At 29.8% G+C, this 13259-nt stretch overlaps 6 protein-coding genes across 6 annotated transcripts; 1 reads left to right on the top strand and 5 right to left on the bottom strand.

Annotated features, from left to right (window-relative positions):
- Positions 1-56: 56 nt before the first annotated feature.
- On the bottom strand, positions 57-1949 carry FG379_001291 (uncharacterized protein; the record flags this gene model as incomplete). Its single annotated transcript, XM_067326894.1, has 1 exon — positions 57-1949. The coding sequence occupies one exon, from the start codon at positions 1947-1949 to the stop codon at positions 57-59; it is 1893 nt and encodes a 630-aa protein (XP_067183800.1).
- Positions 1950-2381: 432 nt separating this feature from the next.
- FG379_001290 (MCT like PUA RNA binding domain containing) lies at positions 2382-2921 on the bottom strand (the record flags this gene model as incomplete). The annotated part of the gene is made up of 1 exon (XM_067326893.1): positions 2382-2921. The coding sequence occupies one exon, from the start codon at positions 2919-2921 to the stop codon at positions 2382-2384; it is 540 nt and encodes a 179-aa protein (XP_067183799.1).
- A 654-nt stretch (positions 2922-3575) lies between these two features.
- Positions 3576-6253, bottom strand: FG379_001289 (uncharacterized protein; the record flags this gene model as incomplete). The annotated part of the gene is made up of 3 exons (XM_067326892.1): positions 3576-3773; positions 3827-6145; positions 6197-6253. The coding sequence occupies 3 exons, from the start codon at positions 6251-6253 to the stop codon at positions 3576-3578; spliced, it is 2574 nt and encodes an 857-aa protein (XP_067183798.1).
- Positions 6254-6907: 654 nt separating this feature from the next.
- Positions 6908-7861, top strand: FG379_001288 (uncharacterized protein; the record flags this gene model as incomplete). The annotated part of the gene is made up of 1 exon (XM_067326891.1): positions 6908-7861. The coding sequence occupies one exon, from the start codon at positions 6908-6910 to the stop codon at positions 7859-7861; it is 954 nt and encodes a 317-aa protein (XP_067183797.1).
- A 779-nt stretch (positions 7862-8640) lies between these two features.
- On the bottom strand, positions 8641-9987 carry FG379_001287 (uncharacterized protein; the record flags this gene model as incomplete). Its single annotated transcript, XM_067326890.1, has 1 exon — positions 8641-9987. The coding sequence occupies one exon, from the start codon at positions 9985-9987 to the stop codon at positions 8641-8643; it is 1347 nt and encodes a 448-aa protein (XP_067183796.1).
- Positions 9988-12147: 2160 nt separating this feature from the next.
- Positions 12148-12785, bottom strand: FG379_001286 (uncharacterized protein; the record flags this gene model as incomplete). Its single annotated transcript, XM_067326889.1, has 2 exons — positions 12148-12589; positions 12775-12785. The coding sequence occupies 2 exons, from the start codon at positions 12783-12785 to the stop codon at positions 12148-12150; spliced, it is 453 nt and encodes a 150-aa protein (XP_067183795.1).
- Positions 12786-13259: the final 474 nt, after the last annotated feature.

Raw genomic sequence — 13259 nt, 5'->3', positions numbered from 1 at the left:
TGATTACTTGTAATGTTAATTGTAAGCAATACTTTAGCCCGCGCTTTTGATCCTTTTTAAACAAACCTCTTACTTTTAATTAGACTTATTTGCTTCTTCACATCCTTAACTAATGCTAAAAGTTTTATAGCCACAACAATGTCATTGGGATCAGGTGTTGCTGGCTGGAATGACACTGCGTTACTGTTACCCAAACCTCTAATTTTTGTGTTAGCTGATTCCGCCTCCTCCAAATCCTCATTTCTATTATATTTAGAGTTTTTATGTCTATTATTACCACCACTGCTGTTTAGCCTTAAAGTGTTTTCAAGACAAAAATCCCCACTTCCGACCGAGTAGTGGGTTAAATTCAGTGTTTCAGAAAAATCAATTTCGGTATTTTTTTCAATTTTATTGCGTGGGTACAATTTAACATTTAATGTGGATGAACTATTATTATCAACAGTACTTTCACATTCGTTCATTTTGCTAACATTTAAAGTAGAAGACAGAATTGAATTCTTTAGATCAGAACTTGTATTTTTGTCTTCATTATTTTTCTCGATATTGCTTTTGTTTATCGGAGAACTAGTTAAATAGTGTTTGTTGTCATTAAAAATGCTGGTTTCCGAATCATATTTGGTAGTGTATTCGCTGCAATCCATAAACAGATCGTCAAGTGCAAGATTCAGATCGCTTGAGCCAATACCAATGTAGTTTTTTGCTCTATTTGAATTGATATCCAAAGATAATCTACAGTTCTTAAGCTCATTTTCTATTTCACTTATAACATCGCTCTTTAAATCCTTTTTTGAGGTTGCCATTAAAGCAGATAGACCTCCATCATAGTTATTAGTTTGAATTTCATCCTCTGTACTTGTATGATGGCTAGTACCATAAAAATAAGTGTTACTTTTGATGTTCGCTTCTTCCATGTAGCTGCTTCTATTATTGCTAAATTTGTTATATTCATTATCAGTTCTCATTAAATTCGATATTTTAAGCTTCCACTTTATAATGTTATCTTGACTTTCAGCGTTATCTAAATTAAATGTCTCCGTCAAAGACATCCCTTGTCTTCGATCAGCTTTTGCTTCAATGCCTATATTCGAGTTAAAGTGGTCCCAATAACGGTCTTGACCTAAATTTACTCCGTGTAATTCGTCTTCTTTTAACTCTTCATTCACAGCTTTTCCACTCATTGCAAGATTATTGACATCTATACCATCAAAATCCAATTTGTCGGAATCCTTGTAATAGGCATTACTTGCCTCATTTTCAGATGCTTGTTCAATACTTACTGTCTCAACAGTATTTCGCATATATTTTTCACTATTCTCACATGACAGTTCTTCTTTCTCATGCTTAAGCTCATTTTGTTCAAAACATTCGTTTATCGAGTCTGAGTCTAGTTTATCTATTAAAAACTCCTCACCCCCACAAGCATATTCAGCTTCAGTTAGTTCCACTTCTTTTTGTTCAATGTCAAATTCCAATCCATCATCTATTACTTTATCACACTCACCGTACATATTTTCAAAGTATGAGCTTAATTTATTTGAACTGATTAAGGAGTCATTTTTCTCTTCCGGAACTGCAATGTAATTGTTTATTTGATCCTCTTCACTTTTAGTTTCACTTATACTCTCTCGATTACTATTGTACTCGTCAAAAAAATCATCAGAGTCGGAGTAATGATCAAATTTAACTTCAGAGGCGTTGATTACTTCAGAATTAGAAAACAATACATCGATTAGAGACTCTATCTCCTTATTATCAACAGTATTTATACTGTTTGATAGGCCTATTTTACTTATACTTAGCACAGGTACTCCTTTTGAATTATGAGAAAGTAGTTCAGTTAGTTTGGAACCATAGTCCTCATCATTCTCTATAATATAAGACAAACTCTTAGTTTTTTCAAAAATTTCAGAATTTTTTAAGGTATTTGTCTCATCTTCTATTTTCATTATTCTTTTTTCAAACTATAAATGCTCCATGCAATTGCCATTGACCAAGAAAACGAGAAAAACAACTTGTATTATAATTTCCCTGAGTTACAAATGCAAATAAAAGAGTCTAAAATCTTTATACATACAATTTTCTATGCCACCTACAAAAAATAGTTAGCTAATGACACATTTTCCAATGAAGGCGTAATCTTTTTGAGGAAATAATCTTCTAGATTTATGGGGCAATAAGTATTACCGCTCTTTCCGGTACATAATAATTAATACAAATATGGGCACACGCAATAAAACAAAGGCGGAAAAGCACTGGAAGATGAGAAACATTAAAGTGAAAAGTGAACTTAAATGGAAGGTAATGGCTTTCACAAAACCATATATTGATGTAGTGTGTTACATTTCTAATAATGCACGGATTATCACTAATTTTTTCAGTCAAAATTTATTTACTTGCCATAGTCCGTCATTAAGGTAGTGAATATTTTCAATACAAATTCCTTTGTTTATTTCTTCTATCTCTGCTGTACTCATAATAGTGATTCCTATAGAACATGCGTTTGTGCAACCTTCTCCAACTATTTTAACTACTTGTTTTTGTCCAACATTATCCATTTTTCCACCAGGAGAAGTTAAACCAGGGCACATTATATTTGATCCTTTTAATACATATTTAATGGCTCCTTTATCAACCTGCATTGTGGGCATCATATCTGGATATTTATGTAATAAACGGAGTGTGGGAAACCAAGGGCCATCTCTTTGTTGAAAAAAGAGTGGTATTGATTCAAATACTATAAATTGAATATGCCCCGAGCATTTTGCCAGTACTATGTTTCCCTTTTTTGGCAATATTTCATCAATAACTTCTTCTAAAAGTGGGTATTGCGATAATATGCTCGCTCTTACTGATCTTTGAACTGATGACTTCAGTTGATTTTGAGTAGAAATACTCTCTTGAGAGAATTTCTTCATCATCTTTGCGACAGACAATAGTCAAGTACAGAATGAAACAAATTGAGTAATTTAAATCTGCCTTTATATACGGAAATACCCGTCTTATAACCCTACTGTTCCAATCGAGGCCTATATATGGTATAAGAGTGATTTCATTTGATGTAGTTAACCAATGTGAATATGTATTTTACTTCTTGTAAGTCACAAATATATAGATCTTAGAACAGCTCCTCTTTTAATTATAAAGGAAAGAAATATTATTTTTGCACCTACTCTATGATTCTGTTTAATTTTTTATTAATGTTATCACTGTTACTCTTTTATACCAATTTAAAACTTTAAAGAAATTGGCGCCAATAATTGTGTTAAAAATTTTTCTACTAGAATGAAATAGGACTTGAATTTAGTTTATTCTCCTTCTGTAAATTTTGTGAATGAGCTAGGGTACAAACAAAGTTATTCTGCCGGATTATACTTAGCATTTCTGCTATACAGTTCGTGTGTATCGATTTTACTCGCACACAAGTTACGGGATAACCTTAGTATAGTGCATACTAACTACCGAATCAAAAAGGAACGAGTTTTCTGTCGGGAATTCATATCATTAACTAAGAAGATAGAACGTTATTCTCAATAAATTTTTAAAGCCATGTATTCTTACTACAAACAATATATTTAATCTTCCTCCTTTTCCAATATAATATCTAAAGAGGACTCATCAGCGACATGATCTTCTAGTTCAGATATTCTCTCCGGGTAATTCGAGTTATTCAAATAACTAAGTGAGTATCTTTCTTCATTACAAATATGTAAAACACAGATGAAAAATATTCCAGGTGAAACAGAGATGCTAGTTTCAGAAATCAATGTTCTCTAAAACAATATTGTTATTTCGAATTTAATTTTTGGTCAATAAATCAACTTACCGTAGTTTTTATTATATTATAAAGTGAGAGGGTATTGTTGTTTGAATTTAATATTTCTATTGATTTTTTAATATTTTCCTTAATAAAATCGATGTCAACATAGTTAGAAAATTTTCCAAATTTTTGTGAAAACGCATTTTGTTCATTAATAATAGTAATTGTTTTTGAACTTCTCTCTAATAAAGAACTAACATTAAAATTATTTGTTGGAACAATAATATGTTTTTTTTCAATATTATCATAGTTTGAAATATTACAGTCGCCCCCAGAGTTTGCTTCAGATATAAATTCTTCTATTTCATTATGATTATTCATTAAATCGAAGTTAGCATTATCTTGCTGTGAATATGGATTATTTTGATTGTTAACGTGACTAAAGCATTCATTTGCATTATTTTCTACACAAATATTAGTATTTTCAACAAAATAATTATTTTGATCAATATTTTCATCATTGTTACTTTTGTGAAGGTATTCAAAATTAACTTTTGTATTTGATATATTTGCCAAACAAAACAAATGATTTTGATTATAATTGAATATACTGCTAGTTTTGTTTTCGTGATTAACAAACACTTTACCTCCAGATCCAGAAAAACATACAGTAGAATTTTTTTGTTTTTTCTTAGGCCCTAAAGACAAATTATTAGTGGTATTCTTTGGTAGGCTTTTAACCCATTCAATTCCGTTAAAACCATTGTTTCCAGTTTTAATAAAGTCATCAATATTTATCTTAGATATATTGTTTTCCTTACTATTTAATTTTGTAACATTCCTCTTTTTACGTTCATTAGTTATTTTGTTTGTTTTCGAATTCTTAATCAGGTAGTCCAGAACTTCGCCTATGTTAAAATGAGTTTTTTCATTATTCTTTATTTCATATATGTTATTCTCCTGATTTGAAAACAATTTCAAATTAACCTCCGAGTCATTATAAATATTTTCAATATATTCCTGGAAATGATTATCTATGTTTTGCTCGTCACAATCGCTATTTAATACATCATTATTTTTAGCATTCAATTCCTGATCTTCAGCAGTGTCAATTACAATACTTTGATTCGAATCTTGAATTTTTAAGTCAAAAGGTTTCTCATAACACTTAAATTCAATAAGTTCCTTTGTTTGATTCTTTATATTATCTTCATTCGAAATATATTGAATTGAATCAATTATCTTATCTATTTCTGGACAAATCCTAAAATTGTCATCACCTTCTTTAAAGTCATTATCTAGTGGTGATAATAGTAATTCAAGAGTCTTTTTGTTCACTTTGAGGGGATATTTTAGTGATTTACAATAATTTGAATAGTCACTTTGATTGTTAGTTATCATTTTATCGCCAGAAACATTATATTTCAGTGAAACGTAATGATTATTTGTGTCTTCGTTAATATTAATTGTTTGATTTAAATCTAGATTGTTCATCATCGTTGATGACATAGAACCAATATTTCCTATCTCCTCCATTCCGTATCTTGTTCTATTTAGTCTAATTTCGCTTTCCAATAACTTTACAAAGTATGGTTTACAAGTAATATCCCTGCATTTATCAAAATTTTTAATTGTAATTGAGTCACGGTTCGACACTAATGTTCTGTTAGTTTTGTCATTGCAATTCAAGTCAAAATTAACTTTTTTACTTATTTTTTTGTTCCCATCTTTACTTTCTTCGTTGAGATCTATTTCATTCTCGTCTTGATCCTCATTCATATCAGTATCAATATTTTTAGATAAAGCCTGGCCACTTTTTATATTTGAAAGTATTCTATACGCATTATCAAATGTAGAATCGACTCTATAACCATATATTCTTGCGGAAGCTTCTAATGTAACTGCAGCTCTTTGAAATTTTTGGAAATTATCTTCACCAACACTGGATTCAGAATCCTTGTTTTTGTCAACTAAAAGGTGTGTACTATTCCCATTCCTTAAATTAGTTCTATTTGTTCCAACATTTTTAGTCTCATTGTTAATCTTGTCTATATTTTGACTATAATCACTATCAAATGACTCATCTGAATTAACATTTACAATGTCGTTCAAGTGGTCTATTAATACTATTTCAAATGCATTTTTGGACGATATCTTATTTTGCCTTAGTAAATTTAAACATTGATTACAAAGCTGATTTAGCGATTCATTTGAAAGTTGGTTAGAAAGCCTGTCTGAAATATATTTCTTATTTTGATCAATTTTATCTTTAATACCTACTGACTTTCTAGAAAGTTTTTCATTTGAGCCTTGTTCATTTGGAAAACAGTTTTCTATGCCATTTGTACCACTGTTAAGTATTGATCTTCTTTTGTGTGCCTTAATCTAGTCATCATTATATGTTAATTTAAATAATGATAATATAAATCAACTTACCCCCCCTTTTTTGTGGTAATTTTCCTTGTTCTTTTGGTATATTGATAATCTCACCATAACCTTTATTTACACGAATTAGTACTATTAAAACTAAAAGATATTAACTTAGATTAATGTTAAATTCATTATGAAGTAACACTATACATAATAGATATCACCAATAAATGAAGATAATTTATCAAATACCTACAAATTTATACTCAAGTTAAGTATTGCTCTGTAATAATTTAGTATATTTTGAATCGTTGATGTTTTTTTCTTTCAAAACTAATCAAATTATAGGTAAATATTCAAATTAGTATCTTATTGTTCCTTTTGTATAATTACATCTTACAAAATAATAAATTTTACTTTTATTTCCGTTCTTTATATACAGTTTAAACTATTTTTAAATCTTTGTTATTTTTATTTTAATTGCATTTTGAGAGTGGGGAAACCGGTACTATATTTTTTAATTATTTTACATGCCGGTAAAAAGGACACGTAAGCAGAAAAAAAATAAATTGAAAAATTTGAGGTAAAAAAGAATTTAAACTAAAAAAGGCATTTTCGATTTTTTTTGACCAGTACAATCAATAGCAGTATAAAATAGTACATAAATCAAATAGGTAAAGGGGTAAACCACTGGTTCAATTTACTACCTGTTAATATTTTACTAAAACCAAATATTTATTAATATATTAACAAGCTACACCGAATATCTGAATTAACATGAGTTCATTTCAAGATGAGAATAAAAAAGATACTTTTGAAGGAAAATTGGATAATAATGTTAATTGTAAGGAAATAAAAGAGTACGTAAATAAGGAATATCTAAATTCTTTATTATCAATGGGTTTTGGGGAGGTGGAATCTGAAAAATCACTATTTTTTACTAGAAATTCAGGACTCGAAAATGCAATAACATGGATAGAGGAAAATAGTAATGACCCATCATTGAAGGATGCAATTGTAGAGGTTGTGGCGTCACCAGATAAGGAAGGTGAATTTGAAAATAAAGTGGATACTGCAAAATTAACAGACGAGGAGATATTGGAGAAGGCAAAAGAATTACAAAAAAAAGCTCGTGAGATTCGCATTAATAAGGAGAAGGAGGAGGAGATAGAAAAAGAAAGAAGAAGAATAGCATCTACAAAACAATTATTAGAGGCACAAAGGAAAATGGAAGAATCCGAGAGGAAGAGAAATATAGAAATGATAGCTAAAGAAAAAGACTTTCATGAAAAAGAAAGACAAAGACAGTTAAATTTATTAAAGATGGAATGGGAGGAAAGATTCGGCTGCCCATATCCTGAAGAGGAGAAAAAAGACATACCTAAGGGTAATAAAGAAAAGGTGGGATATTATTGCAATAAAATGAATAATATGTACAAATCGACAGATAGTAGTGGAATAATAAAGTGTTTTTCACTACTTAAAACTTACATATCAAATATATTGAGTAACCCATACGAAGAAAAATATAGAAAAATACGTTTAAGTAATCCAACATTTGAATCAAAGGTATTGAAATATGAGGGGTCACTTGAATTACTTATATCTTGCGGTTTCGTTAAGGATGAAAATGGTGAATTTTTAATTATTCCTTCAGATAAGACACCAGACTCATTTGCTTGTAGCCAGGCAATTAAGTTTTTAAATCTATTAATTGGTGCCGGTTGCTAATTATGACTAATTGGTGCATTCAAATATGTACATATCTTGTGTTTTGAATATATATCTAGTTTTTGAGTTGAAATATAGAAAAAAAGTCGGATTTCAAAGTTAGTTATAGGTTTTGGATATAATAAAAAGGAAACCGAACAAATACACACTTCATTTCAAGTAAATTAGGAAAAAAAGCTTTTATAGATAAAAAATGAAATAATAAAACGTTAATTAGTAGATTATTGCTTTTACGCTGTTTGTGTTCTACTTAAAACTATGTGGTTATTAATTTAGGAACAAACATATCATTGCACTGCCAATAATATTGTGAAACACCTTGTATATATGCTTACAACAGTTTGCTGTGATGTAGTTTCTCATCTTACCACTATTTTATTCACTCCAACTTTGATGATGTAAATATTACTTTGCTTACAAACAGGATTGCATCGCACGCAAATCACCATGGTTGTATAGAGGTTTTGAATACTAAATGTACATTTAGAGGTGATACTGTATTCAAAAATATGTAAAAACGAGTAGTAAATATAAACGGTTAGATAAACTAATGGTTCTTTTTTTTATTAATTTCACCACACAAATGCATATATATAGACTGATATTGGATATATATATATTTATATATATTAATAACATTACTATATGTATAAAAAATTAAAATTCATATAATTTAGTCAAAACATCAAAAGAAATTCGTTAATATAAGGGAAGATAAAATAAATTAATAAATACTTCTCCATATTATGAACAGTCTATAGACAAAACATGTTATATAATTATTGATTTACAATTCGGTTATATGGATCTTCAATTTCATTGTGTTTTCCATGGGGGTCATTAGACGAGTATGAGCTGCTGTGGTATTTATGATCAATGTGTATTTGGTTCTTGTGAAGCCTTAAACCAATAACTTCTTGATTGGTAGATGAACCAGAATTCAAATTAGCGTGATTTTTGTTTTCACCATGATCAGGGGATATTGAATCAATGAGAATGCCATCATCTGTAACTAAAACTGATCTGTCCATTACAAGTCTATGTGTATTGTCATCATTTTTTTCCCTAAAGTACCAATAATGTTGCGCTTTACATCCATGTTTTCCCACCCCTTTAACTGGCATTACTCCATGGTCAGGTAAAAAGGCAATGGGATCGGGAGAAAGTAAATCAAATTTATTAGTTATAACCCAATTGTGTAATTTTTTTTCGTAAAATATATAGTGATTACCAATATTTCCTTTTCCTATTTTATACCATATAAGTCTACCTGCATGTACCCAAGGACTTTCTTCGTGATAAGGATGCATCATAATAGTATATTTACCATTGACTTCAGAATTGCTACCAACTCTTCCAAGTAGGTGAATGGTTTTCGGAAAATAAACTACAGAATCGTCATATACATGAGCTTCAGACAATGGTTTGGGTGGTATTTCACCTTTAACTTCAGAAGGTAATTGATTATTATCAGTACTAATTAATGGTTTATCACTCGTTGAAGAATCTTCTACTTGTTTAGGTGAGTCCACTTCATTGATTAATTTAGCGTAGTGTGATCTATTATGTTCAACATCTTCAATATCATCTATCTCCTCCTCGTAAAAGTCGTGCTCATCCAGCCAATCCTCCTCAAAATCGGACCAGTCATTTCCTTGTATGTCATAATCGGAACTATGTATATGTTCATGGTGTTTATTCATAAATTGTTCATTAATATTATCGCTTGTTATTCTTAGTGCCTCGTCTTCATACACATTGCCATTTGATTTATTAATTGCAGTTGCATTGTTATCCCTATAACTATGATGGTGTCTCCTAGAATGTAGTATCCAGTAAACTCCACCTAAAAAACAAATTACCACAACCAAACCCAAAAGACTGGCATATCTCTTCTTAAATCTTCTGTATTTCACACTGTTAAAAAAGGACTTCTTTGAATCAAACATTATGGGTTCAGAGTTTTCTTTGGATGAGAACGTGTTGAAGTTCATATAGGCTCCAGACACCCCTGCCATATCTTGAACGGTCTGCATCGAAAGCCCAGAAGAAACTCCATATACATGATTTGGGATTGTGCCATAGGACTTTTGTCTGTTATACACATTTCCATTTGTCGAATGCATTTTTTATATCTAATTCGCTATTATAAGTTAATATATATGAAATACTTGACAGTTACTTTAATATACTTGATGCAATTTACATATATGTTATATAAATATATTGTTACCCAGTCAATACCTTTTCTTAAAACCACTCAATTTGAAACTTAATAATCTATTTTATTTTAAATGAATGTTTGCATTATATGCGAAGTAGTACTATTTTCATATATAAATAAATGTATTCGAGTGAAATACTATGCACTATATATATGTTATTCTTATAGTTATTTGATTAACTTCTTTTCACATAAAAAGAAATAAATCTTGCTAGATTATCAATACAGAATCGTACGTTTATATATTATTTTCTTGCTTTATTTGTAATTAATTAAAAGGGGAAAACCACCCACTTGTTTTCGTATTATTATACCAATTAAATTGAATGTTGAATATTGCTTAATTTAACAAACAAAACTCCAATAGTTTTGTTACAGTATGTAAGTGATTTAAATTGATAAACTCTGTTGTATTCTAAAGTTGTATCTCTCGCAATAGATTGTATGTCCGTAATAGGCAAATTTCACAATGTGTGTTTGCTTCTCTCTTCCCAATATCCGCCCCTTTGACAAAACTATCTCTCAAAAGAAAGCGACTTTTATTTTACTGTTTTCTTTAAAAAGTCTTTATATTATTGATATTTAAACAACACAACATATAAACATATACCTATTTATATTAATATTCACCGTTGATAACACTTGTCAGCTTACAAGTAGAAATATATTGTAATATATTTAAATATATATATACATAAACATACATATACAAATATATTATTTTGTATATTTTTTATACATACACCCGAATTATTTGGAAATCTTAAAGTCAAATTTGATATACCATTCACCAACAATGTTATTTTGTTTATTTAATTTTGTATTTATAAAATTATTTGCTGATAGTTCCCGCCTAATGGCCATTTCCTCGGATTAGAGGTTCGCGCTAGATATTTCGTTTGAAAATAAATAGATCATGTGAAATATATATAATTATGTATTATGACAAAGTGGTTAATAATGTTAATTGGTACGAGAGGTGTTAACTAGATGAAATGAGATGTTGTAGTTTGTTTTCTGCGATCCTTACCCCTATATTTACATTGAAATTTGTGTGTTTACGTTTTATTTTACTTTAAATCGTCTTTTGGCACCTTTGCGATTTATCCTAAACTTTAGTTTTTATTACCAAGCGCAAATCCTTTCGGTTCAAGCTTTGGATAATACTTCCCGTCAAAATGATATAAGTGCCTTGTTTTGTTTGGTTTGTTTTCTCAATGCGAATAGGGTACGGGGTATGTCGTTCGCAATTAAGTTTTTGAGCTAGAAATGTCTCATTGCAGGTGTCTGTAATTTATAAACTAGAACTAAAAACCCTTATTTACTATAATTTTTCGATATTTTCGAACAAAATTACAGGTATGATGAGGTCCAACAGGAAGTAATTGGATGAAAGTAAATCAAAAGTCTATAATGAAAACAATATATGCACATACTACAATGGGAGTAACAGTATACTACGGCTAAAATTAAAATGTGCGTAGATAACTATAATTTGCATGCAAATTATGCATGCATGAAAATATGCTTTAGCAAAATCAAGGCAATGAATATGCAAAGGAAGCCTGACAATAAAAAAACCCAAAGATTTATCCGTCACAAACATACTGTCACTTATTAGACTACAATTTGCCGAGACAAGTCCAACGGTTTGTCGGAGAAGTTCAATTAGTTGATTTTCAGTTTGAAAAGTGCAACCAGAAAGTAATTTGATAAATAAGTAATCAAATACTTGATTTATCTCCGAACATCCACTGTGAAAACAAGAATCATTCTCTCTCAATGGCTTCTTCACTTCCGCGAGCAACTCGCTGCAGGAAGTGAATTGCTATTTACTATATTACTAATACAAAGAGTAATTAAGTATTCGTATACAAAGCAAATTAAAAAAAAAGAAAAAAAACGATAGAAACTAGTATTCTCTTTCTTTCTCTATTGTTAGTAATGTGTGTTATTAAAATCATAAGGTAAACAATGTATTTACATTTTTTACTCCTGAATAAGAAGTAAAGATATATATATATACAATGTACTATTTTAGAATAAAATAGAATTAATTTGCCTAACCACTCAACACACAAATACCACCAGCTTCCTTGATCTTCTTCTCTGCTTTTTTTGAGAAATGTCTGGCTCTAACTACGACTGGAACATTCGGAAGATGACCACCTCCCAATACTTTGAAGATTCCAGATTTAGTGCAGTCTATAACTGGAGCCTTATTGGTTTTACCAACATTATTTTTATAATGTTCCAGCGTATTCTTTGAGACTAAATTCCATAGCTTCTCAACATTTACAGTTGGGCAGTGTAATTTATTCATTCTCTTGTGAAAATATCTCATACCCACTTTACCGAAATAACCTGGATGGTATTTGTCGAACCAAATTCTCTTATGTGTCATACCACCACAGGCACCACGACCACCTGGGTGCTTCCTATGTTTTCCTACACGACCATGACCTGCAGAGACATGTCCTCTCTTCTTTCTGTTCTTCTTAAATCTAAAATAAAAAAGAGACGATAGTGACAGAGGAATTGGTAGTTATTCATTGAGATAAAATTTAGTTGATTTTCTTACGAATGAAATCATTATCCCCAAATGAAAGTCAAAATAATCAAGTAGAAAATTTACAGAAGCCATCATTTGGATACATAATTTCAGTCATTGTGTTGATTCCAAACTTACCTCGTAGTCATATTGTGCCAAAAACTAACAAAAAATAATTACAGAGTTTCTAGTTCCTCCTTACTCAAAGTTAGTCCCCTAAACTTCAAGTGTATAAGTGAAATGACAATATTAATATTAAAAAGAAAAAATACCGGGTTATGGTCTCAACATATATACTATTTTAGTTTAAAGAAAATATCAATATATTATATACATTACTATTTATTATTAATCAAATTGAGACATAAATTGCTTATTTAAAAATATTACTACAGCTTATTTCCATTCACTTGTTGTTAACTATTATTTGTTTTACTATTCAATAGTAAATAATGTATTTATTTACCATTAATCAATTAGTGTGCCGCTTTGCCCTTTACAAATTAATATAATTTATTACTTTTATAATATTGATTTATAAGCTAACTACACTAAGTTAATTTGCTGAGACATCTGTCTCATTTAGTTGGTGATTTGGCGCCTGACTGTTGAAATAAATTTTA

This window comes from Cryptosporidium bovis, assembly GCF_009768925.1.
Source record: "Cryptosporidium bovis isolate 45015 chromosome Unknown contig_21, whole genome shotgun sequence".
Lineage (NCBI taxonomy): Eukaryota > Apicomplexa > Conoidasida > Eucoccidiorida > Cryptosporidiidae > Cryptosporidium > Cryptosporidium bovis.
Note: the sequence above shows the minus strand (reverse complement) of the source record. Positions and strands in the feature narration are given on the sequence as shown.